Below are 27,218 nucleotides of genomic sequence, written 5' to 3'. Positions count from 1 at the left end.
AAAATCTGGGCATGGTGGTATATGTCTGTAATCCCAGCTACTGGGAAGGCTCAGGCAAGAAGATCACAAATTTGAGGTCAGCCTGGACAACTTAGTAAGATCCTATCTCAAAATAAAAAAAACAAAAAGAGTTAAGAATATAGCCCAGTGAGCCTCGGGTTCAACCCCCAGTATTATAAAATACAACACTCACATATGCAGAAGAGAAGATGGATCAGAGGCAGAATGAATGGAATCAAGGAAACCAGGAAAGAGTCCATTAAATGTGTGTTACATATGTGTTACATGTGTGTGCCTACTGCCAGGGCTCTAAGCAGAGAACCCACCCTCCCCTATGGCTACATTCTTCTTTTTCAAAAGAATGTGGTATTGGGGACTGAAGCCAGAATTTGCACACTGAGCTACATTCCCCAGTCCTTTTTCATTTTGAGACAGGGTCTTGTGAAATTGCCCAGGCTGAGCTCAAACTTGTGCTCCTCCTGCCTTAGCCTCCCAGAATGTTGGTATTATAGGTGTGAAGGATCATGCTGGCTCACCACATTCTTCTTATTGGGAAGCTTCAATCCAAGGGTCTGGTGTTATGTAGGGGCTAGGGGTGTGGGATGTGGATTCAAATCTCTGCTGTCATTTATTTCTCTGCGATCCTGGGCTAATGACGTAGACTCTCTTGCATCTTGATTCCCCCATTTATAAAAGAGATAGAAAGACCACCTATCTCCCAGAGTAACACAAAAAATAAAGCAAAACAAAGTACACATACTAGCATGATGTCTCCTACCCACGAGCTCAATACACGCTAGCTGTTCTCATCAAGGCTGTGAGAGACAGAAAACCCCGCCTCCTTGAAGGGTCTGGAGGACCCAAGAGGCCTAATGACCCCTCAGCTCCATGTGTACCACAGCATTCAGCTTACGCACACCTGCCTCAGGCCCTATAGTCTCCTAGAACCCCCGTAATGGGGCAGAACACCAGCTACGGCAGGCACTTACCTTTCACTGTGACTTGGGCTGTGGCCTCAATCATGCCCAGTGAGGAGATGGCCACACAGGTGTAGTTTGCAGAGCGCACGACATTGTTGAGCTCCAGTACGTTGCGGCCAACTGGCATCTCGTCCTCCTTGGTGAGCTCCTCAGCCCCCATCATCCACTTCACGTAGGGCATGGGTGCACCCACTGCGACACATGTCAGGTTCACGCTGCCGCCTGGCATCACCTCCTGGCTGCTGGGAGGGATGGAGAAACGAGGAGCCACACGGCGCACTGTGAAAGGAGGGAGAGAGGTGCTCACAGGCCAGGCAGGACACGAGGGTGGATGGAAGGGCAGGGGCCCCTCATCCAAGAAGCCCCTCTGTCAGAGCCCAGCCCAGGCTTGGAAACAGGAGGGGCGGCACCCCTGGGCCCTGGTCCACCATCTCCCACCCCATTTTGGGTTAGAAGCAGCCCCGCAGTCAGCTCTCACAACCAAGCTCCCATTTTACACCCTGGGGAAATGAGGCCCAGAAAGGTCCCCCCTGTCCATGGATATACAGGGACATAGTGCAAGATCCAGGCCTGGTCAGGACTACAACCCAAGCTGCCCCCCAGTGACTGCCCCTGACCTAACTCCCCCTGTATCTCCAGAGGGGCTCATGGGGTACCTAAGCTAAGGGACCTCAGAGCACGGCTGGGGCAGGCAGCAGGTCAGTCTGGGAGTGAGAGCCACCTTCTCTGGCACCACTGCATCTATCTCCACACCACAGCCCAAAGGAAGAAAAAAGGAAGTGGCAAGGCCACCTGCTGGGCCTCAGCTGTGTTCAAGGGACAAGTTAGGATCCAGGAATGGAGGCTGCCTCTCAGGAGGGCTGGGCCAGGGCCAGGGCCGGGGCCAGGGTTGAGGCGGGCCAGGGATGTGGTCCGCGGGCAGGATGGGCATGATGATGGCAGTAACATGATGAGGGCACCAAACAGACGGCTTTCTGGGCCGTGAACAGGGTCTCAAGGGGAAGGGTGGCTGTGCCGGGCCACAACCTCCGGCCTTGGACTCCCCTGACCAGAAGCTGTTCTGAGCTTCTCACTCCAAGGTGCAACTTAAAACTACTCCATGAAGTTGCAAGGTTGATACGGATATTCACCACAGCATGCAGAGTGGGAAGCCACGTGCAGCCATGCGGGCATGCAGACTGGTCATGCAGTGGTGAACAGAGGCTTGGGTATGGCCTACATGAGCATCCTTACGCACTGGGGAAGACAGGTAGGGAGGCCGAGTGACCTAAGGGCACCACTGAGAGCATAGTCTCCAAGCCCAGGCATGCAGAGGACCCGTGGTACCACATCAGGAGCACCTTGTGCAGTTGCAGATTACAGAATCAGAGCTGGAAACAACTAGAAAGACCACTGACTCAGGGATCAAACTGATGCCCAGAGTAGACACACTCAGCAAGTTACCCGGTCCTGTCAATGCCGTATCTTTTGTCTCTTTATTTCTCTCCAAATACATGGGTAACAGCCATCACCACTGCTTCCTGTGTCCCTGCAGGGGGTTCTTCACTGGTCCTCCTGCCTTATTCTGCCACTCTGCTGGCTCTCCCTACACAGCACAGATTTATCATTCCCCATCTAGCAAGCTCCTGCATGGCTCCCCAGTGTTCTTCTACAGCCTGCAAGGCCTTGGTGAGCACTGGCTTGTACTCCTCCCACAGCATGCCGCCTTCTGAGCCTCTACACAGAGCCACACCACCAGCAGTCCCTTGAGCAGGCCATGACTGACTGGCGTGCTGGCTGGGTCTGTATCTACGGGCTCACAGGGACAGCAGTGTTTTGTGGATGGTCTGAATTCTGCCTTCATCCCACTTTCTCTTCTTCTTTTGCTATGCATTAAACCTGGGGCCTCAGACATGCTAAGCAAGCACTCTACCACTGTGATATAGCCCCAGACCTATCCTAATTTCCTTTACAAGGGCACTGTCCCCTCTGTTCTCAGTACATGGGGTGTGTGACCCAGATATGGCTAACAAGAACCAATCTTTGGCCATGTGTACAAACTATCAGAAAAGTGATTTTCTCTTGCTATGGGAGTAGCTACGCTTAGAAAGGCTGGGACCACTTTTCCCAACACACAGGAGAACTTGCTGAAGATCAAAGAAGTCACCAGCAGAAAGCACAGCTTGGAAACAAAGGCCTGACGAAACTGTTTAAATACCTGGCTCCGGCCCTGCCCCACATCAAATCTATTTCTGCAGTTTTTAGTTTTGTAACGTGAGACTGCTATGCTAGTTCTGTTATGCTAGTGTAAATGGGTTGCTGTCATCTGGCCTAATGCTGGGAGTCCACGCTGACAATGACAGCATGCCACAGACATAGCAGCTCTCACGGCAGAGAATAGGTGGGGCATAGCTGGAAAGTGCCCAGCAGCAACGAAGAGCTCCCTTCTATCACCCTTCTAACCTGGCACAAGGTAAGGCCAGGAAGCACACACGGCTATCACCAGACTAGGATGCAGGCACTTCCTGGGCTCCAGAACTGGACCAAGGGCGGGTACTGGGGGGTGAGGCATAGGCAGGTGGGGTTCCAGCATAGCAGAGCAGCCGCTGCTGGCCAGTCCTCTGTCTTCCCAGCTAGTGGCTGCCACATCTCTTCTTGGTCAAGGGGCATGAGAACAGGTTCAAGGGGAAACTACTCTTGAGTACTATTACGTGGGAGGGTTCTCACACCAGCAAGTCCTAACTATAGCAAGGGAACAGACTTAACGCTAACACAAGAAGTGGCACGCCCAGCTTCCTATGCATAGTATTAGTAGAGCTATGTTATGAAAAACTCACCCTCCACAGCCCTGGCTGAAAAAAAGAGATCCAAAAGGCTATGGGGAGAAGCTTCAGGGTTAGCAAAGACTGGGGGAAGATGCAGCTCCAGCCGGTGTACAGAAGGGACATCAGCAGCCTGTGCCCAGGGAGAAGTCATGACTGCAAGTTTGACTGTAGTCAATGGAAGGGAAGAATCCTGAGGCCACAGCAGGTCCCTTGAGGCCAGAACCAACAGCGCAACAAAGGAAATGGGTTCTTGCCCAATAAAACTTGGGGCCAAACCTAAGCAGCTCAGAAATGTGACTGTACTTTAGCCCCGGAGAGCTGCTGGAGGACAGGATCCTCATGCCCCACTGCATACTGTGTGGATCAGCCCTGGAGAGCATACTAATCTCCTGAGCTATTCCTTTAAAAGCGTCCAATGCTAGCCAATGTCGGCTAGCAAATTGAGGCCCCGTGCAAACTGACAGTAAGAATGGTTTTGCTTTTACATTTCCCTCCTGGATGTAGGTGGGACAGAGGATTCCTAGGGCTGTGGATGAATGTCAGGTTGGATGTGACCCTTAGGGTCATCCTTGCCACCGGGCAAGGATCTCAACCTCAGAGGCCCCCAGATGTAGCATCTTCATCTTTCACAAGGACCCAGAGCTGGAGGCATAGGCAAAGAATCCTGGAGTGCAGTTTCCTGCAGCTCAGATGCGTCTTCCCCATGGGCTTGGGGAGGTCAGCATGTATACAGAAGAAAGGTCAGGGAAAAACAGGCACGAGAGCTCCGAGTATCCCAAGTGTAAGGGGGGCCCATGTCCTAGACCTGTCTGGGTAGCAACCATGACAACAGCCAGGACTGGCAGGTACCTCCCCGCAGCAGCCTCACCGCCTCCTTCTGCTGTCACAAGCGCAAGACCTCCAAAAGGAGCAGGACTCACTCTGGACTCAAGTCTACTGACAGAACCAACAGCAGGGAAGGAAAAACTGGAGCTGGGAAAAATGCACTTACGGTCTAATCTCAGGCTCCAACAATGCCGATCTATTACCGTTCCCTGTGCATCCTTAGTGCTGACATTTTATAGACAATTTCCAAAACAGGGCCCTGCCATTTCTGGATTATATTTCAGCTGTAACTTTTAAGTCTAATTATTTGCACTGACAACCCCCTATAATAGGGCGGTGCGGCGCCCAGAGGCATCAGCATTCAGCAGAGTGACAGCCTAATCGCAGGGGGAGGCAGCCCCGCAATCTGCATTCACTTGCGGAAATTTCTCTCATGAAAATAACACAACATTAAGGAGGGGATAAGGGGTAGGATCCACTGTATCAAGATAAAATAACTCTTTAATAAATAACCTTGTGGCTGCCGCAGAGCAGTAATTAAATGCTGGCGCACCCAGCACACAGTTTTAAGTAAAGCTGGAAAAATGTAAGATGCAATTATCAATGCCAAACAAATTACCAGCCCAGCAAATCCCCCCGGAATATTTAGAAACTCATTTCTCCTTCCCGTTAAATATTTGTGTATGTGCTTATTTTTGGTGGGACCATAGGGTGGGGTGAGGGTGTGGGGTAAGGGAAGGGACAAAAGACCCAGAGGATGTGTGAAGGGGTGTAGGGGGAGTGGATGCGAGCTGGGATGTCTGCTGATGACTGTTTTCTGAACACCCAGGCAGATCCGCTTGGTCAGCGAAATGGTGTAACCGAAATGCCCCAGAGCTCAGAAGTGCATATGGATAGATGCTCAGGGCTGATATCTGAGCCCCGGCTGCAGCCCTCCTCCTGAAGGCTCCCTCTCTCCCACAGAGGAAACTCAAGCCACAGCACATGATGCAGAGGGGACCAGGTGGCTTGGGTCTGCTCCCTGTGGCTCAGCCTGTCCTTTGCTTCAGCCCTGAACCCCCAAAGTCACACCATGTGACACGGAATGACCATCAGCCCAGCACTGGGGTGGTGGGGGTGTGCTGAAAACTGAGCGCCAACCTGATGGCTCTGGACCAGTCTTGTGGTAACTCTACGAGGTCCTCCCATCTGAGGCAGAGCCAGGCGCCACTTTTCAGCTCCCACACATCCTCACAGGTCACACTGACTGTTCAGTTACTCCAGGGTTAAGCAACTTGGGTCTGAACGCTTTGTGCCAGTACTAAGCTGAGGATACGCTGCCCTCAGACAGACCTGGGCAAGAGGTTCAGGCAGAGGGGCCTGGGCAGGTAGGATGATCTGAATTTGAATCTGGCTAGCAAGGGAAAAGACAACAGTGGAGGACCTGCCTTGGGGAGCCAAGAAGATGCCACTTGCCCTGCAGCATGGACACAAACTCCGCAAGGCTGATCAGGACTGGCCGCAGCTTCTGACCGGTCCTCCCTGGTCTGCCTCTTCAAGCCTCAGGAAGGGCTCCAGGGGCTCAAGAATAAGGCAGACACTGCAGGACTTCTGTCCTGTCCCAAAGACTCAGGACTCATGAGGGACACGGTGAACAGGGCAAAGGCATGTGCTGGGGACGTAAGATCTCGAGGGAACAACCTGTGCTGCATGAGCCTCTTCTCTTTGTCTGCCAGTAGTTGGGTTTCACTTAGGCAAACATGGCCTCCATACAAGTGGGAGGTTGTGAGGCCCCCCAGCTACATGTCTAGCCCTACAGCTCTCGTGGCTCCCTCTGAAAGTAACACCCCCAACCATTCCTAAGCGCCACCCAAAGCAGACAGCTGGCCCAGCTCAGGGACAGAGGCGGGGTGCAGCTCATGCCATGCAACATGCCTGTCCTACCACTCCAGCAGGAGAGCCCTGCTAAGGGGACATGCAGACACAGGTGTATCAGGGACTCAAGCAGCAGAGGCATGCAGGGCAGGGGGCCCGCCCACCCATCCCGGGTCCTGCCTGCCTGCCAGCCAGCCCAACAACGACGGGCAGACGCTGACGAGCGGGCAGGCATAGCTGGAGAGAGCCTGAGGGAGCTGACCAAGCCCGCTGGTCCCTGCTGACGGGTACATCCCATCGGCGGGCGAACTGTAGATGGGTAAGAAGTGAAAAGGACCAACCTTCTCGCTGATCTGATAGATGAGAGTTTGGGTTGATGGCAGAGTGCGATGAGGATGAGGAGGGAATAAAAAAAAGACAAGGAGAAACACAGAGAGAGTAAAAACAGGCCAACCTTCATCTGCCCACACAGCACGGAGACGAGACAAGACTCCTGTGCCCCCTCGCACACACACGTGCACACGGTGCACAGGGACCATGCCGCTCACAGAGACTCAAGACTCATGAAGGACATGGTGGACAGGGCAAGGGCCCGCCGGCACGTGCCAGGGGCGCTGAGGGCAGGACGAGGAGAGGTAGAAATGGAGCACAGGCCAGTCCCCATGCCTCACACACACTCCACGGCTCTGACAGGCCCCGTGAACTGGGCTCTGGGGTCAGGACCCACCCCCCCAATACACGAGCCGCTAGCATCCCGCCACCTTGGGGAAGCCCCCCTACTGCACGACACCAGTGCGAGGAACACATCTGGGCACCTATGGGGAAAAAACAGGAGAGGCACTGCCTCCGTTTCAGAGCATGGTGGCCTCGCAGCCGGGTCCCTGAGACAACGGGAAGGCTGGTGGCGTGGTGCAGGTAGGCCACGCATTGTGCAGGGTGGAACTGCGCCCTGGCCCGGACAGCTGCACGCCGAGACCTGGAAAAGAAAGTCACTGTGGATGGAAGGAGAGAATGAGTCACTCAGAGAGGGAGTCAGCTGGTGACAGAGAAAGAAGCTGGTCCACCCAGCATGCCTGGGCCTGCTAGACTGTGGGTGGATCTGCGGGCAACTGTGAACAAAGTCAGACGCAACCGCATGATACATTCCCCCCAGCGCCAGCCCGACGGCAGCCAGGGCAAGCAGCTCTCAGGTACTTCCTGTGCCTGGAATTATGACAGGAGCTTTACACACACTGTCCCATACTGTCGAAGCCATACAGCCTCAGAAAGGCAGTGGAGCCCTAAGAATTTGAGGGACAGAGGAGGTACGTGAAGCAAACACTGAAGCCAAGCCTGATTGAGACAAGGTCTGGCAGGCCAATGGAGGCAGAGAGAGAAGGGTCGGAGACAGACAGTGCTGACGGCCAGCAGGAGACTATCAGTCCAAGGCAGTGGGTCTCAAGTGAGTGGAGTTCCTCCTGGGGCAGAATGTGGCAGCCTTTGGAGACAGTTTTGCATATCTGGGTTAGCTTGACTAGAGAATGCTACAGGCATGCATCTGGCCAGGGATAGTACAAAACCTAGCACGTGGAGAAAGCCCTAGCTACCCACACACTTAAAGTGCTAAGGACGTGAAGCCCGGCGCTGGAGTGCACACTAATCTGGATGAGGAAACTTGGGTCCTAAGAAAGCTTTCCTGCTATGGAAAGAAGCCTCAAAGCCACTGTGCAGGGACACATGTGGGCTACAGGCCAGCAGGCAGGCTGCCACCGGGAGACCCTTCTACCATGGCTGTCCACCCACACACAGGGTTCAGAATACAAAGCTCGTAGCCAGCACAACACAGGCTGTTCCAGAGGAGCTGGGGTTGAAGGCAATGGGTTTTTGAGGCACAAGATGAGGAGAGGTAGGGCCACCAGGGACAAGGGTCCCAGGGCGCAGGGCTTTTCAGGTGCGCAGAGTATCTAACAAGACAGGAGGGCCTCTCTGGCGCCTATCAGGAAGGTTGCTCTTGGCAAAGCAGAGCAGGTATCAATCTAGATAGGACCTGGACATGGAGGAAGTCCTGGGGAAAAGGACTGGGAGTGTCCTTTAATATCAACACAGGGTGGGGCTGCGCATGGGGGAGAGAGCAGGAACCAAGTTGGGTGTTTTAGCATCCCTGGCAAGAGGAGCTGAAACTAAAAGAACTCCCACACTGAAAGGTCTTGGGAGTGAAGCCATGAAGGTGAATTCGTAACACCTTGTGGGTTTGGGGAATGGGTCACACCAGGAGCTAGGCAGGGCTCTGCCCAAGCCCACTGGGTATGGCCAGTGGGGGCCTTATAGACAGGGCTGCTCTGAGGGAGGGGGTTAAGACCTCCCAGGTCAGTGCTCGAGCTGCAGGTTCAGTCCATCTCCAAAGAGAACCCCACTGTCCCACCTCTGGGGCTGAGGCCGATATAACAGTGAGTTCAAAGAATGCGGTTCCAACAAGGGGACAACACAGGACCCATCTGCTTTGTGTGTGGGCCTTCTCCTGCCTCAACATTCCTTCCAGCAGCCCCCCACAGGAGACATGCCACATGGACATCACCACGCAACTTGCTTGGGGCTCAGAATGGCTCTGCTGGGCTTCTTGTCTCTCTGATGTGGCCACATGCAGACAGAGCTTCTTTGCTGGGGCCAAGGACCTCCACACTTTTGATTCCGCAGCCTTTTGGAAAAGCACTCAGTGGAAAAGACACATTCACGATGATGTTTGGGATGGGAGGTGGCTGGCTGTTGAGAAAAATCTTTCTAGCTTCTAATTTCCTTTTAAAAATCTCTCTCTCTCTCTCTCTCTCTCTCTCTCTCTCTCTCTCTCCCCACCTCTCTAGGCATTGTTATGTAATTCAGGCTGGCCTTGGACTCACTCTGTACCCCAAGCTGGCTTCAAACTCCATAGCAATACTCCTGCCTCAGCCTCCCAAGTGCTGGGATTAAGTTGTACACCACCCCACCTGTCTTCTAGCTGCTGCTAGATGGGGCTCATCGGTCCCCGGTGCCTCTGTCAGAATCATGTCCTGCATCAGCAGGCAGTCAAGGCTATACAATTTGCAACTCTAGCTCTGTGGGCCATTTGGGAGGTTCTGGGGCTTCTGGCTTCCCTGTTCTGATGCTGTCAACCCAACTGAGCCTTGAGGAGTAGGGTCCCTATCAGCAAGGGGACAGCGGCGACTTCCCACCCCAAGCCAGCTCCCTGAAGCTTCTTCGTCTTTGGGGTCGTTTGCTCATTACAAACAGATCCTCTACAGCTGATGAGTCACCAAGTGGCCTCTCCAGAACTACCCCATGCCCTGACAAGCAGCAGATCCTGAGAAGCACATGCTGGCTGATAACCTGATTCTCTCTGTCCTCAGTAAGCAAGTCTGACCAATGGCCCCTAAGAGTAGCAGACCATTGCCCTCACCCCAGCCCTGCCCACAGTTAGTGACCGTAAGTGTGAAGCTGAACTAAGCACTTGGGTGAGGAAATCATCGCTGCAAAGAGGCCAAATCTCCTTCCTTCCTGAATATTCTGAGTAGGGATGGCTTAACTTTTAATGACATCCATTTGTACAAGAGGGCTATGTGAGGGATGGCGGGGGAGCAAGGGCTTCTAGGGCCCCTTCTTGTCGCAATGCACACCACACCAGCATCTTCTCAGGAGGGACAAGGGGTGATCAGCTTTGGTCCCCTACGAGCTAAGAGGCCCCTTCTACTAAGTAAAGAAACACATGATCCATTTAATCTCAACAAAGAACACCAGAACACATTCTGTGCTCACCCCAGGCAATGTACCCACAGGGACCAACAGGTGCTTCATCCTCCCTGCAACACCAGGGTTGGGCTGCTGATAAGAGCATAGCAGCCTCCTTCAGAAAGGCTCCAGGGTACAGGTTTGCGGGCCCATGCCTGAGGCCTAACTGCCCTAAAGCCCAGAGCCCTGCTGGGGTAGATGGGAGGAAAGCCAGGCCAGGTGTGCATGTTTACACACAAAATCACACACCTGTACACACGCACACACATACACACCCAGAAACATCTGATTGGAAGGCTCCAGACTTCCACAGGGCTCTAGGCCCATGCATCAAGGACCTGCAAGAGATACAAATGTTCCCAAGAGGGGCCGCTTCCTTACAAGCCTGCAGGGAAGGAAGCAAGTAGTGGCGAACTCAAGGAGCCTGCCCAGGGGAGCCGCTACTGCTGCTGCGGAAAGAAGCAGGAAGGAGACTGGGCCCATAGCAGTCCCTCAAGTGTCTGCACCAAGAACTCCAGGCAGCGTGCCCAGCAGGTGCAGCTCAGCTCCATGGTGACGGAGGCCAGGCACCGCCGAGTCCTTACCTCGCACATACAGGTTCGCGGGGGCCGAGTAGCGTGTGCCTGCTGAGTTGGTTGCCACACACTCGTACTTGCCTTGGTCCGACTCCTCGCTGCTTTCAATTTGCAAGGCACCTGTGGGGACACAAAGGCAGAGGTCAGCCATGGCCCACACTGAGTGTGGCCTGGAACATGGGGTCTGACAGCATCTGTAGCTTTTGTTGGCCACAGTTGCAGCTCACCTGGGCCACACCCTGGGAACTGTGATTCTTCCAAGAAGTTCTCCCTGGTCAGCCCAGTGGCATCCAGACAGGAACCAAGGATTGTGCTTCGGAGCATTATCTCCTCTGCCCCTCTACCAGGGGCTGCACCCTACCCCCAGCTCCCGAGTGTCCGTTATGCTCCCACCAGGCCTGGAGCCTGCTTGCCAGTGATCAGCCCAAGTCTGTACTCCTGACCCAACAACCCTTGCAGAAAACTTGGGAGCCAGGTGTGGGAGTGGCCTATAGTCCTGCCAGCCAGCAAGTAATGTTCTCCTGGGGTGAGTGTCTGCTGCCCTCCAGGAAGGAAGAGGTTGGCCTGGGGGCCTGGTGCCCAGCAGCCTCTGCTCCTGACCCCCTCTCCCTTCCCCTCCACCCCACACTGCCAGCCCCACCCATTCCGGCTCCTCTCCTCAGCCTGATCCTGCTAAAGTGCTTCGACCCACCACGGCTCCTGCATAATTCAGGAGGCTAATGGAGGCTGGAGCTCCCGCTCGGGGCAGCACTCTGAGGGGCTGCTCTGGCCGCAGACAGACAGACAGGAGCCAAGACAAGATGGGGGAGGGGCAGCTGAAAAGGACCCTTCTAGAATGGGGAGGAAAACTTGGGCTTGGGGCTGGTCCAGGAGGAGGAGTCTAAGGTGGAGGACCAGTGTGGCAGGTAAAACCACTTGCCTTGGCCAGGCCCCAGGCCCAGCAATAAACTGGAGAAAAAAAAACCACCCTGAAAACACACCAGGCAAGCTATCTGCAGCGGTGAAACCCACGGGGCAGAAGCAACTCGCCCCTTACTGGAACAATCTGACAGACAATTACACCCACACAGGACAGTCCAATGGACAGTTAACAACCCCCACAGGACAAAATCTGACAGAAAGTACTTCCTGCACAGAACAAGTAGAGTGACCCTAACAGCCCTCAACTCCTGCCCCAGGGCCCTGGCTGCTCAGTGATGACAGCACCCACACAGGACAGACAGAACCTGCCAGGCCCCACCTAGTAACTGGGCAAGGGCCCCAGAGCAGTTCCAAGCCATGTGCTCACAGCCCAGGCCCAAAGGGAAGAGTACTATGGGCCAAGCTCTACCCCGTTTCACAGCCTGACATCCTCTTCTGTCACAGACAGACAGGGCAGCAGGAGGGGCTGTGAACACCCAAGGAACTGGAGATGGGTTAAGATGATGATGCCACCTGTGTAGGCCAGTGGGGTAGCCTGCCCGCCCCAGTGGTATGAGGATCGGAGCCCAATACACAGACCAAATACCCATCTCCTGAAACAACAGTCCTGATGGACACCTAGCAGGTCATGTTTATGGGATGGATGGACACTACTACAGAAAATGTTCATTCAAGCAGGTAAGGGTCAGCCCCCTATATAGTGGGGTTCCTAGGCTCAGCTCATCAAGGGTTCAAGGTATGGCTTGCATCACAGATTGGGAGCAGGAAGTGGTACCCGACTGCAACCCTGCCCATGGGAGGATGAAAACCTAAAACCTAGACTGGTCAGGAAACCCAACATAGAACCTGTGCATCTACATACAGAACCCCCAAACCTGGACTAACACTGAGACCCAGGAGAAGGGAATGCAGTTGGCCTGTACTAAGTGGATGTGCAGGGAGACCCAGAGCAATAGGGCTGGGGGGATCCAAGGGATACAGGGTGAAATCCTGTCCTCCAGATGATGGACAAGATGCCACACAAGGACGAAACTGCTTTTCTCTACCACAACTTCTGCCCTGAGCACTGTGGCTTTGAAAACTGAGGGCCTAAACGTGCCCACAAACATCGAAGGATATGAGGAGAAAATGATGGGATAAAAACAGAAGCCACCGTGTTTCGGGGTATCTGCTGTACAGCAGATGCTGTTCCTATCTTCATTCTATCCTCTTATTCTCGTGGCCTTGCGTGCACATGGCCCTGGCCTCAATTCAGAGGAGGAAACAGACTTCAGAGACTTGGTCATTCTTGAAGGTCACACAGGTGGTGAATTAGGCTTGAACTCCAATCTTTTGGAGATAGGGTCTTGCTAAGCTGCCCAAGCTGGGTTGGAAAGTCTTCTGCTTCAGCTGCAAAGAGTGCTGAGATTATGGATCTATAATCTATAACCACCATACCTCGCTTTCTGTGTTTTTCAAGACAAGGTCTCACTATGTATGCCAGGCCAGCCTCGAACTTGCAGTCCTTCTGTTTCAGCCTCCCCAAGAGGTGAGATTGTAGGTGTGTGCCATCAAGCCTGGCTTGACAGTCTGTTTTCTAACCACCAGGTTACAGGGCCCTCCTGCATGAAGATAAGGTGGCAGGATTCCAAGCTGTTACGCCCAAGTTTATTTCCATGTTGTCACCCAGCATCTAAAATCTTGAGCACTGAATATTCTTCCTAGCCCTTGTTGGGCTGAAGGGATTTGTAGGAAAATTCTCACTTGACTACAGGATCATGACATCAAAGGTCAAGTCAAGTAATACTTAAAGACCCTAACAAAAAGGAGGCTTTCAAGGGGGAGGTGAGGTGTGGTTGTGTTTCCCATCCATGGCCAGCCTTAGGGACAGGCTGGGCTTCACTTCTACGGGGCTGGTGTGGAAGGCCCAGCAGCACAGCCTGCCGTCCTGGGGGGATCAGCTGGCATCTCCACAAGTCAGACTTGCAATGGATGAGTCCACAGGAGGAATGACTGAGAGTGGCGGTGTGTGGTGTCGGGGTGTCAGGGCTGGAGCTGGAGATGGAAAGGCTGGAGAGGTCGGGATGGGGATGGGGAGGTGACGGACTGGACGGGATGGAGTGGAGGTGACGGCAGTGGCGTGGCGTGGCGAGATGCACGGACAGCATTCTTACCTCTGATTGGTGAACCACCTGGCGAGGTAATTTGAATGCAAATAAGATCAGAGAGAAGCATTAGTACAAAAGGAAGGAAAGCCACATAAAGCCAAATCAGATAAAATAAAACACGAGAAAGGGTCTTAAATATATGGAGAACTTGAAGCCTGAGTTTGGCCCACGCAGTGATGTGTGAGCAAGCACCAGGCTGGGCCAGTGAGTGTGAAGTCATGCCCCCTGGGTCGCAGACACTGCTCTGGGGTGGAAGGGTCTGGTGGTCTGGAGGGGATGGAGTCAGAAAGGCAAGTCAGGGCTCCTGCAGCCCTGCTGGCTGGGCCAGTGGAGGGGAAGGGGAGGAAAAGAGGCAGACCCATCCTGCAGTCCACCCAAACGCTATGGTGGTAGGGGTGAGATCACAGAGCACTGACCAAAACAAAACCAGGGCATTAAGCAGGCAGGAGGAAGGGTTAAAGAAGGGAGTGTTCCCACAAGGCTACCACCAGACCAGGCCTCCCTCAGACAGACTGACCAGCCCTGGCAGCAGGTGGTATAGGCACGAGGACTGTCAACTCACAGGTCAGCGGCAGACTCCCCATGATGCTACTCAGCCCTGCTGAGAGGAATGGACTACCAAGCTCCTTCCGCCTGACTGGCAAACCAGCAACCAAGAGGGCCAGGAATTGGCCTCTAAACCCAGGTCCACTGAGTTCCCTTCCCAATAGGTGCCCCATGAGGCTCGCCCCTCACCCCACTTCAACAACACCTCACCCAGAGGAGAAGGAGCCAGTGGGGCAGACCAGATCCAGCTCTACCTACTGTGCCCCCTTCCTGCCCACTTTTGGAGGATGGGGAGTGTGTACTGATCACTGATTCATTGAACTTGATGATGGCTGCCTGCAGGAATATCCATCCCTACGAACCCTGGAGGAAACAAAGGCTGAGAAACAGTAGGTGGCTGGCCCGAAGCCTGAATGTATATAGCTGCTGAGGCAACAAATCTGACCAGTCCTTCTGACTCACAACCTCCCACTGGACAGGGCTGCTCTCCTGCCAGGGACTCAGGTATGCAGGGAGACTCATCACAGGGATTTTCCAGGTACAACCCAGGTGTGGAGCACCTTTCAAGGAGCCTACAAGGTCAAAACTACTTCTGTAATACTGAGAGCTCAAGGATACATGATGTGTGATCTGTAATAAACCACATGTAGTAGCCGACATGGGGATCCAGCTGCCTTCTACTAAGCCCCATGATAAAGATTTGTGAACATATGAAACAATGAAGCTCTTCTCACAATATTTTTGTTTTAGAAAATGTAATTATTTTTCACTTACAAATGATATTTATGTTAACACGTAATAGGTTTGTTTTAAAATTATTTTAAAATAGATTAGTAAATATTTAAAAACTTAGTATCTAACCTACTAACCATTGATAGTTATAATCCACACAAACAAAAGCTCCTTGAGGTCACCCAAGTGTCGCAATTAAGAATTCAGAGGGCAGGGATGGCAGAGAATACATATATCTAGGACTGGGGTCCCCAGCCCACAGCCTCAGCTCCTCTGATTTCACAGAATGGCCATTTCCCCACCAAACTTGCACAAGGCCGGCGTCAGGGCCTTCACTGAAGGGGAGGACTCAGCCTCCCAGGAGCACGCTCACACCTGAACTCAGGGCCAAAGAGAAACTGACCACACATTGCCAGCATGGTCCCTGGCAGGCCCAGCTAAAGCGGCAGTGTGGGGAGGAAGGGCTCTCCTAGGCACAGCTGGGACCCACCAGCAAAAGGAGAGGCTCGGCACCCACCTGCCAGGTCAGGGGCCTCCTCCCACAGCCAGAGGCTGCCCTCTCTTCTGGAGGATGCTGGGTCTCAGCCCACGTGTGCTGGGGGTATGAAGACAGCCCTCTGAGGAAGCCTGTGCACACGGTGAGGTAGGGTGTCCCCTGTGGTGCTGGGTGTGCGGGAGCACAGGAAGTCTCCTCCGAGCCCTATCCAGACTTGGCAGAGCTTGCAGACTAACAGCCTCTCAGGCCCCAGCAGTGACCTGGAGGTCAGCATGCTGGCCAGCTGTGACACTGCCTGCTCACGACTCCACCTCTATTCTCTCCAAGCTTGCCCTTGTTCCTCTTGGGCCCAACCCAGGTCTCAAGTTCAAACGGTCCACAAGGCTACTGTGGCAACAAGTCACAAGGCTGCAGTGGGGACAGAGTCTGTCAAGCACAGCTCATGCTGGGCGGTGCATTGTGCCAGTTGCCTCCTCTGTGCAGCTCTTGGTCTGCGGGCCAGGGCCCAAGTCACAGACAATGGAGGAATTCTGGGTACTGGTCAGCGGGAACCGAGGTCTATACAAGACTCTAGGACCTTGGAACACTCTGGGGGGTCCAATCACTGCTCTGGCCCCAAGATGACCTCACAGAGGAACTCCGAAGCCTAAGTCTCCACGTGTGACCCAGGTGGCTCCCTCAGCTCAGCTGTGAAGTGGGCATGGTAATCACAGCCTGTCCTATTTCACAGGAACCTCAGCAGCAACGAAGGGTGGGAAAACATTTTGTAAACTGTTGGTGATATGTAAGTTGTGAAGGGCCCTGTAAACAGCCAAGCACTCACGGGCCTGAATCTGCCCACAGAGGAAAGTTCCTGTAAACATGCACAGAATAGCTTCAGCACCCTTCTAAAGATAACAGGATAGGGCAGCTGCTATTGGGATCAAGGATCACAGTCTAGGCTCAGGCAGGAATGGGGACAGAGTCTTGTTCCCGCTGAGGAAGATGGACTGAGGACCCTCAGGTGCCATATGGCTCCATCCCCGGAGCTAGACCCTCGGCCCAGGACACTGCTTCCACGAAGTAAGGAAGAGTGCACGTTAGTCTTCAGGGACAGATCCCAAAGATCAAGTTTGGAAAATCACTCAGTGCGGACTCACAGACAACTGTCTTACAGCTGGGCTTGTGCTGAGCTTTGGGGAACCTTGCCGAGCAGTCAGCCCCAGGCCCTCCCTGCAAAGAGTGCCCAGCCTAGGTGAGCAGGGCTGGAGCCAGATGGTGAGAACATGAAGTAGAGTCTGGAAGGAGAACCCTGAAGCTGAGAAGGGTGGAAGCCTTCAAGAATAGGACCCAGAAGGTGAGTGGAGGGCCGAGAGGTGGGCAAGGATAGGTCACTGAGGCTTGCTGTAAATTGAGAGAGGCAGGAGGCAGGAAGAGCTCCACCCACAAAGCCCTTATCATAAGCCAGGCAGTAAACTCATGCTGACTGCCACTATCTCATTTTATGTAGCTTCCCTCCTCCACCTTGTGCTGGAAACAACCCAGGGCTTCATACATGCTAGGCAGGTGTTCTACCATTAAACTACACCCAGCACTCCTCCTTCAAGATGAGAAAACTAACACTGAAAGAAGTTAATTCACCTGAGGCCACCAGCAAGTAAGGGTGCAGCTCCGACCTGGTGAGATTAAGCTACAGATATGGGCAGGGGAAGGTCAAGAAGGGTCTCATACGCCCTGTCCAGAAGCACACATTTGACCATGCAGTCCAGGGTCAAGAGTTCACCACTATGACTGTCAGAGCATGGAAGGAACATGAGCTGAACACGTTGAGGGCTGCTGGATGATAGATTCTCAGGGAGAGCCTGGAGGCAGAGAGGGAGGCACTTGGTGTCCTGGAATAGGATGGAGGTGGTCGGAGGAGAAGAGGATACCAACCTGAGAGCTGCATAGGTGATACACCAAGGGAACTCGGTTCCTTACTGAAGTAGGAGTTGGGTGTCTCTCGTACGTCAGGTTGGGCAACTGCCACTCACAGTTGTCAGTGGGAGATGGGCATGGCTGTCTGGGAAGGAGGGCATCACCTGTACTGGACAGCGTGACATCTAGAAGGCAGATCGACTTTTGGGCCTAGAACTTGGCCAAGATGTTAGGGCCAGAGAGATAGAAGCAGGAGTTACAGGTAAGGAGATGGCAGGGAGCTCTAGGAGTGGTGCACGGGCCTGCCCAAGTAGGGAGAGTGGCTGTGTCTGGGCAAAGGCGGGGCTCCTAGCTCCAGGGCTGGAGGAGACTGTACTGCAGGAGATGGGCATGTGGGGAGCGGGAGGGCAGAGCCCAGGGGAAAGGAGAAGGGGCTGGTCAAGAAGGAGCAAGGGAGATCAGCCACTGCTGAGACGGCAAGGAGGGAGAGGCCTGAGCAGCACCCAGTGCAGTGCAGGCAGGGAAGGAGTGGCATAAGGCCTGGCAAACAGCAAGCTCTACATAAATATGTTTGATGGACAAACATTCAAGAATGAGCCTTCCCAGAAGTGCTGCCCACTACGGTCAACACCAGTTCCGGGGTGGAGCCAGGTCTGCGGGAAGGACTGTCTGGCTGCGTCAGGAGCGTGCCTGCGGGACCTGTGCAGAAACATAGACTAGCCGAGCCAAGCTGAGTTGAGCTGAGCTGAGGTGAGCTGAGCCAGGCCAAACCAAGCCAATCTAAGGCCTGCCGGCTGCTGTGCAGTGCTGGGCAGCAGCCACAAACACTGTCGGACCGTTTCCTGCCTTGATTATGGCTGTTTTAATTAACTGCGCTACAGCTGCCTCCATCTTGTTGAGTTTTAATTAAATTAAATGAGCTAACACTTCGTTGTCTGTCTCAGGCGGCCGTGGCTGGGGCCCGAATACTGCCTTGCTGGGTGGCTCATTTCTCCCACTCTTCCCCGAACACCAAGACAGTGTGTGTCCCATGGAGCTGGCACCCCAGGGGGTGGTAGGACACCTATGAAGCCAGCAGGCCCCAAAGGGGGCACAGTTGCATCCCCCTCCCCAGCACTGACATCACAGCTGACAGGCAGCAGGGGCTCCAGCCATCCTGTTCAAGGCCCAACATCCCACAGCTGGCAGGGCTTCTGGAGCAAGGCCTACGGGTCCAGCCCATGCTAGCAGCAGGTGCAGAATGCAGCCAAGCTGATTCTGAGCCTCCTTCCCCGCCCACTCTGTTCCCATAAAAACTGAATCAATTTTCTTGGCGGGAGCCTCACAGGCAGATCGATCAGCAGGCGACACCTCCTGCCTGGTCACGACGGCATCCTTGCTCCCAGGGCTCCAAGCTGGCTCGACTGAGGCACCAGAAACAGGTGGCTCTGGTGGCTAAGGGACAGCAGCAAGTCCCCCTGGTTCCAAGACCCTGAGGTCCAACCTTTTGAAGTGTGATGAATCAGGCATCTTTGGCCTCTTTTCCTGGCTAGCCCCTGCCCTCTCAAGAAACAAAGAAAAGCATCAGCCAGGCCCGGTCTCCAGCCAGGCGACATGGCAAGTGGACAATGCGTACTCACAGACACCTTGGCAGAGCATGCCATGCTGCCTCATCACACGTGCTAGGAGGAGCAGAACTGGCCCAAAGTGCAGTCTGACAGTACCAGGAAGGCAAAGGCATAACTGACAACAAACTCTCACCCCCATGTCCTCTTCCCTGGAGCCAGGCAGGCCTGTAGCAAGACCCAGCCACCCCACATGCCCCCAGCTTTCTGCTCAGCCCCAGACACCCAGGCCCAAGAGGGAAGGCTGTGCTCTCCAGCAAGAGGCCTTGCTGAGGTCTTCATGGCTCCCTGACCCCTGCCCTCTGCTCACCTGAACGCAGCTGTTTGATACGGCCGTTGCTTGTGGCAGGATCCACAGGAAGGAAGTCCTTGAACCAAGAGATCTCGGGGTCTGGATTTCCTCCAGCTGCACACAGCATGGTGGCTGTGCGTGCCTTCTCCACCACCTTCAGCTGAGGCCCCATGTCAATGGAAGGGAACCCAGGCGGGAGCTGCTCCTCTGCAGGCAAAGAGCAGTATGTGCATTAGGGCTGGCCCTGCTTGCCCCAGGACCTCTCTGTGGGCAGCTTCTCTGACTGCCAGGTTAGCTGGGACTAAAGGACCCTTCTCTCTCCAACTCCTGACTTCTAAGCATGAGGCCTACCTCGATGTGAGAAGTCAGGGTCCTAAGTCGTCCCTTTCGGCAGGGCCAGGGGCTACAGTAGGGCCCATTCCGGCCCCATCAGGGAGTTTCCGAGTCTGAGAAGCCCTCAGACTGAAGGCGTCAGCACTTATCTCTCCAAGACCTGGGCAGAAGGAGGATCAATGCTCTGCTGGCTGCAGCAGAAAGTGCTGCATAAATGCCAGGCTGTGGGGGTGGGAGTCCCATAGCATCAGTGGCCATACGGCCCTGGCCAAGGCCAGCCGCTGTGGTGCTCCTCCTCTGCCTGCATCCCCTTCAGCTCCACCACGTGGCAGAGCCCCAGGTCACTGGGCCTGCACACCTGATCCTACCCATGACCCCTTCTAAGTGTGGTTCTGCCCCAGTACGTTCTCCATTATAGCCTTGACTCTTACCCTTCTCCCACACAGTCCTGACCCTGGGCACCAAGTCAGGCCTGGCAATCATGTCTGAGCATAAGTAGGCTAAGAATATTGAGAAGTTCTACCAAGACACTGGAAGCTGGTAAGGGGAGGCAGAACTTTTCCCTGGCTCCTTCTCCCAGTTTCCTAGGGACGAGTCACTTGCACGAAACCAACAGGAATGGCTGTCAGTGGGACAACCCACTCCACCATACACAGGTTCCTGCAGCAGCCCTACCAGGCTGGGGAGAGAAGGCTGCCCACATCCCAGCCCAGAGAAGCAACGAGGAATTAGAAGGACAGGCACTGGGCTAGTTAGACCAAGCAGGACTCTCCTGTTCCACCACCTCTAGGGTCTGTGTGTGTTCCTCTCCTCTGTCTCTGCTTTCATCTGTCCACGGAATGTAAGTGCCCACCTTGTAAAGCCACATTAAGGAGCAGATCTGAAAGAACAAGGCTCTGGAAGTGTCTGCCACAGGACCCACACCCAGTGAATATTCTGCACAGTAGTGTAACTCACGAGGGCTGAACCACCAGGGCAGACAGGTACTAAAACAAGAGCCTGGGATCCCCTCTCCCATCCTAGGCTGGAAAAAGAACCTCTGTTATGACAAAGGCATCATACTGGTCTCCAGAATTCAGCCGCGCCTCTCTGCCAGTGTGAATGCCAGGCACATCCAGTGGGGACACAAGGAATACCTACTTCTTGGCAAGAAAGTTAGGCTTTGTGGTGGGAGAGATCAGACTAACACCACTCTACAACTCCCTCTCAGGCACGGCACAAGATGGGTGTGTGGAGACATTTGCTGAGGTCAGACTCCTATGCCAGGGAAAAAGTGCATGGTATCTTCAGAAGGGACGAAAACAGGCTGCGGAGCAGGCCTTCCCTGGAGACTCCGAGCCTCAGGGGCAGTAATTAGGGGTCAACAGGAAAGGACGCTGGAGCAGCCCCAACAGACAGGGCCAAGACACACCTCCACCTGCTGCCAACCCCAGGGAGCTCCACGGAGCCAGGGGTATCCTAAAGAGGCTTTGGGCCACCAGGAGAAGGGGTCTCAGGCAGGGAGCAGAGAGGCTCTCAGCACAGCCAAGCCTCCCCAACCTTCTCCAGAAGTTACCTCTAACCTCCCCGCTCACAGCCCCATGAATTCCACAGGCAAACCCTGCATTTCCAAGGCTGTGAATGTAATTCCATAGTGCCCCAATGTTCAGCTCTGATTTCTGAAAGGAGAATGTTAAACAGTGGCAAGAGAATGGAGGGAGACAGAATGAGGAGAACTTGAATGCACCCAGCAAGGAAACAACATCCTCTGGCCCTGCTATCACTCTCAGGAAGGCCTGAGCAAGACTGGAGGCCCAGGACTCCCTCCTGCCCCTTTCCAGCACCTGGGGGATACAAGGTGGCTGGAGCTGGCATGTCCACAAAGGTGCCAAGCTTGCCTTTCCTGGGTCTTGCTCCTACCTGCTCAGCCCTCCTGAGCAAATGGAGGAGGGGTGGCGGCCAGGGCGGCCATAGCCAGGGGCCCAGGAGTTAACCCACCTCCTCCACCTGCAAGGTACTGATTAAGCAGAAGGAAAGAAGAACCAATCTGCAGCCCATGTTCCTAGGAATCTGATCTGAATTCCTGATACAGGAAAAGTCTTTGGGATTTATGCCAAATTAAGGACAATTAATTTTCCTCCCTCAATTATCGCGCCCTGGATGGCTCCGTCCTTGGCTCAGATCATCCCTCAGGCACCTCCACCAGGGCCTAAGACCAGCAACTGTGAAGCGTCCATAAAACAGTAGGACCCTAGAGCCAGTCCCTTGTGCCAATTGGACTTCCAGGCAGCTCTGGGAAGCTTGCCGTCTGCCACCTCCATGAGGGAAAGCGAGTGGGTCTCACAGCCCTTGCGGGTGACCTGCTGCTGCCTCTCTCCTTTCTCCACCACCAAGCTTCCAGCACATTCAAACCCAGCCAAGGACAGCGGCCATTCCTGATGGCTGTCCCATGCAGCCACCGTTGGGCCCATCCACCAGACACCTGGGGTGCTCACCCCTCAAGCACCCACAGGAGCTGGTCCACAACAGCTGAACCATGCAGAGCAAGGACCAGAAGAAAACTTCAGGCTGACAACACATCACCAATATAAACCCACTGATAACTGGGAAAACTGACACCCAGACAAGGGAGTAAAAGGTTACATCATGTATGGAGCATTTACTCTGTCCTAGGCATGACTTCATCTTTACCCAAACCCTACAAGGTAAAGGAACAAAAGCAGGCTTGGAGAGATGCAGAGACCTGCTCAAGGTCACTCAATTAAGTCAGAGGTGGAGCTTTCGATGACAGCAGGTGCTTAGGCCCCAGCCCTAGCACTCCTGACCTGTGGGAATAGCTGGGCAGAGCAGGGAGAGTGATGGAGGGGCATCCCCAGGGAAGCTGCGCCCCACCCCCAACTCTGTGCCCTCAGCCAGCTTCCAGCACTGCAGACCCCCTGCACACACACACACACACACACACACACAACCACTGCAGTGTTTTCATTACAGTGAAGAGAACCTCAGCGCTCCCCGAACATGGAAATCCTCTGCACGATCCACGTTCCAACAGCAGGATGCACAGGTCATGCTAAGGACCCTCCAAACAGTACAGTCAGGGCGGGGGCTGCTGGCCAGGAAGGCCCCTCCCCCTCTAGGCCACCCGGTAACCATGGCGACTGCAGAGCAGCAGTACCGCAGCAGTAAAGAGCGAGCACGCGCCTCCATCGTCCGACTGGGCACCGCCCTTCCCTCCTCAGCCTGGGCGGAGCACTCTGCCCCCTCCCAAGCCCCGGCTCCCCAACTCCTTAGGCTCTCCAGCTCCCAGGATGTATGCCACATGCCCTGTCCCCAGCTGGGCCAGTACAGAATGGCCCACAGCTACCTTGGCAGACTTGGATGCAGTCTGTCTCCCAAGTCTGCCTCGGCCAAGCCCTCTATACCCTGATAAGGGGGTGTCTGGACAGAGAAGCACACCAGGGTGTTAGGGGACTTCAGTGGCACCAAAGAGCTTAAGTCTGACTCTGCCTCCACACACAGGCAGCATCCACACGTCTGAGGGTCAGCCCTGCCTGCAGAGATCTGTGTGGCCCTCTGGTGGGTGCAAAATGTGCACACGAACAGCTCCTGCACCCAGGGCCTTTGGATGCTGCTGCAGGGAGACCTGTCTCTTCCCCTTTGTCCCACAGGTACAAGAGTGGACAGTGTTTGTTGGGTAGTGGGTGGTTGGGCACCTAAGGCAAGGGGTATGTTTGGCCAAGACCCCATAGAGGTAATGGTCAGTCTAACTCCACCTGATTATCTTGAAGCCCTCCTGGAGGAGGGCAGGACAGGGAGAGTGATCAAGAATAAGAAATTCAAAAATAAATACCTGGGAGACAGAAAGCTTTGCGGGGAGAGGACCCGCCTGGATAAAGGCTGTGGAGAGGTGGAAGAACAGCAGCAACTACAGCGAGCACAGGGCCTGTGTCGAGGGTCCCGACGACGTGAAGACAAGGTGGGGTGGACAGAGGGTCAGCTGGGGCTGTGGTGAGTGCGGGAGGGGAGGCTGTTGAGAGCACATACAGGTCTCTTTGTCCAGCACAGCCTGGGATGCCTGAGGCAGAGTACTGGCCAGAGGGAGGGGGCTGCACCAGGGAAGGTAACAGATGGAGACGCCTTACAGGGTCCGAGGCCAGCAGCACCGTCTGTCGGTGTGACCTTCTCACCCGTGTTTACCCAGCTTCATAGCGTCTCTGTGCATGCAGGCACAGGCAAGCTTGCATGCAGAGAGGCTGCCTGGGGCAGCGCCGTCTGTGAGCCTAACCCTCTCCCAATTCCTGAGTGTTGGGCCTGGCCTCACCATGTCTCTGAACACACAGACATCTTAAAAGCATGCACAGCCAGGGACTCAGAGAGACACACAGAGAAGACAGGTGCAAAAATAGAAACCTCCATGTGCGTGCGGAGGGGCATCTGCAGAGACAAGCACCTGTGGAAACACTCAGGGAAGCAGATCCAGAGGCGGTGGGCACAGAGATGGAAACACGCATGTGGAGACATGCAGAGTAACAAATACACGTATGCTGAGACATGTGTACCTGGTCACACATGCATGGACTAGTAACATGAAGGAAGATCGTGGGTGGCAGGGCTGTCAGCTCCCCTTACCCTTCAGGCACTCCATGGAAGCCAAGGCCAACTCAATTCTGTCCCTGAAGCAGCTCTATCCTCAAAAGAGGGCCAGCGTCCCTCCCAGCAAGTCAGGCCTCTCCAGATCTGCCAGTTCTCACTCGGGGAGCCCAGCCCCTCCCCTAGGTTCCCAGGCAGTAAGGGGAGCCTGGGGAGCCTTGTGCCCATCTCCCTTCGCAGCTTTCAGTCAGTTATTTTTCCAAGAGAAAACTCCCACCTCTTCCAACACTCAGATTTCATCAAACTTGGCATCTTAAAAGCCTGTTTTGTTTCTGAATCTGAGCTGTTTGGGGCCTGTCGGCAGCGGCAGCCTCCTCCTCTCAGTAATCCCGATCCCCCTCCCGCGGGCTTCCCTGGAGCTCCATATCGCCCTACTCAGCCTGGCTGGCAAGGTCTCACCATCACACCCCCGCAGCCCAGGGGCCACCCTGGTCATATACATATCCACACCCCAGTTCCAGACGCTGGCCCACACCGGACCATCCTGGGATTCCCCTGCCTCAATCTTCCTTTACTCCAAGGAGATTCTTTGCATCCATTTATGCCCCCTAAGTCCAGGCCCTGCTCCCAGTCACTCAAGACCACTGACAGCCTCCCACTCATTCCTCAGCCCCTGCAGCCCTGCTGCCACCCCTACCGCCTTCGGCAGCAAACTCGCCAAGGTCAGCACCGCCCCAGAGTGAAATCCAAAGGACGATTCCCAGTATTCATCTTGCCTGGCTTTGCATCCTCTTTCACACACACACTTTTCTGTCTACTTCTATGGCTTCTCAACTTCCCTTCTATCTATCTCTCAGGAACCTTCTCCCCACATAAGGAGTCAGTTCCAGGGGCTCTCTCTCTGTCTTAGTTCTGGCTCCCTGAGATGTGCCATTTCCTGGCCTTCAAAACTCCATCTCCAGATGTTTCTCCCAGTGCCAGGCAAATCTGTTCAAGGCCTCCCTCACATCCTCCCCTGAATATCTATGCACACCTGACTTGACAGATTTCTAACTGGACTCATCAACTCGCCCCCTCAAACCTGGTCCCTTCCCACATCTGTATCTTAGAAAATGGCACCACCATCTACCCACTCCCGGAGCCAGGAACCCAGAGCCTTCTGCCTCTGCGATCCCACAGGTGGCTTGGCAGGCTCCCACTTTTCCAGGATGCTCATAATCCCTCCCCGCTCCTCTCCAATGCAAGGTCAGGTTCAGACCAATGTCAGCTCTTACTTGGACTCATCTGCCTTTCACTGGTGTCATAGGCTGGTGTCTTACCACCCCACTCCGCATATACGGGGACCTTTCTGAAGCCTAAATTTTGTCACGTCATTTTCTTTCCTAAAATTCTTCCCTGGCAACCAGGGTGAGGGGAACACCTTAGCAAGGGTGGAGAATGTGCACACACAAGAGCAATTAAAACCTCCACAGCACAGAGCTGTTTCCAGAGCTGCTCGCTCCACTTGGTCAGGAGCTGAGGTAAGAGAAATAAGCAAGGTGGTCACGCACACAGGAGGCCTGGAAAACCCTGTGACTACAGAGGCGGGGTGCAGGTGGGCCGAGGGAGGTAGCCTGCATTCAGAGCTGACAGAAGAGGCAGGAGTACTGCCCATGGCATACACCCACTCATTCGGAATGCAGTCCACTTGGGCACGTGAAGATTAGAAACTAGAAACAATGAAGCACTCCAGGACCAAAACACCCAGGTGTGGTCTTTAAGGTCCCCTTGGCAGTGCCTACTGACCTCCCCCATCCCTAGGCACAGGGTTCAGAATCTCCAGTAACCAACTACAGAACCTCACGTCTGCATGGTCCTGAAATCTACTGTGGTCACAAGGGGTGGAAGAACACATCACAGAGGCCACAGCTGCTGGGCCGTCAGTGTACACATATACCAGCGTATACACACGTACACTCAGCTGTAGGGGAGGGGCAGAGGCTAGCATGGGTTCCAGGTTCTAGGGCCCTGTCTGTCTTCTATGGTTGCAAACCAAGCAGGTGACAGACCAAGCTTCCACAAAACCAGCTGGTTACCGAGACACGTACACAACGTACAGGAAAAGGGCACACACCCTGTCACTTGGAAACCGTCTTCTGTTTGCAACAGCCCTTTACTCACACCCCCCACTCTCATAGGTAGGACCGGGCCAAGTCCTTCCACCAGAGGTGGAGAGAACAGACCAGTCTGGGGCAGAGAAGAGGGTGGAACAGAGAGATGACTCAGAATGCACCCGTCTAGCCCAGGCTGAGACACCTCAGGGCAGGGTGACAGATTGCTCAACGGTCCTCTGCCCTGGGGCTGTTTCCAAAGGGACAGGGGTGTGGGGTATCTCAAGATACCCTTCATCACCCTGCTGTCCCAAAGTCTACTAGAGTCAGAGCCCCGACAGAACACAGAGGTCCAGGCCACAGCCATACTGACATGTCCCAACCTGGCCACTGCCCCACCTGCCTGCCAGCTGCCCCTCACAAGAGCCTGCCCCCAAGTAGGCAACACAAGCAAGGCACCGCACACAAGACAGCTGTATTCCTGGGCTCAGAGAATGGCCATGGCTCAGTGGAAAGGCATGGGTAGTGCAGTCCTAACCAATTAGTAGACACTGAGGCCAAGTGGGAACAGGTAGAAGGCAGCAGAGGGTCCCAGGCCCTCCCAAAGGCAGCTCTGGGCAGGCTCCCATCTGGTGCACTCTCTCTCTCCTGGCCCGGCTGCGGGGGACTGACTGAGGTGCTGCTGTTGAACCATTCAGCCCAAACATGCTGTCCTACGTCCATCTCTATCCAACTGATCTGGCTGACCAGTAGGTCCAAGTAAGGATCCTATGGGGGTCCCAGACAGCATCGCTGACCTCTCCCCAGCTCCAGACT

At 54.5% G+C, this 27,218-nt stretch overlaps 1 protein-coding gene across 5 annotated transcripts in view; it reads right to left on the bottom strand.

Annotated features, from left to right (window-relative positions):
* Window positions 1-27,218, bottom strand: part of Ptprf (protein tyrosine phosphatase, receptor type, F) — an 89,082-nt gene that overhangs the window by 34,914 nt on the left and 26,950 nt on the right. For all 5 annotated transcript variants that reach the window (XM_005410662.2, XM_005410670.2, XM_005410663.2 and 2 more), the window contains exons 6-8: window positions 19,429-19,617; window positions 10,786-10,896; window positions 990-1,259 (exon numbers count right to left, since the gene is read on the bottom strand). In XM_005410662.2, coding sequence (XP_005410719.1) covers window positions 990-1,259; window positions 10,786-10,896; window positions 19,429-19,617 — 570 coding nt within the window. The remainder of the gene's footprint in view (window positions 1-989; window positions 1,260-10,785; window positions 10,897-19,428; window positions 19,618-27,218) is intronic.

This window comes from Chinchilla lanigera, unplaced genomic scaffold, assembly GCF_000276665.1.
Source record: "Chinchilla lanigera isolate Chin_1 unplaced genomic scaffold, ChiLan1.0 scaffold00136, whole genome shotgun sequence".
Classification (NCBI taxonomy): domain Eukaryota; kingdom Metazoa; phylum Chordata; class Mammalia; order Rodentia; family Chinchillidae; genus Chinchilla; species Chinchilla lanigera.
The sequence above is the reverse complement of the archived record's forward strand: the minus strand, read 5'-3'. Positions and strand labels throughout refer to the sequence as shown.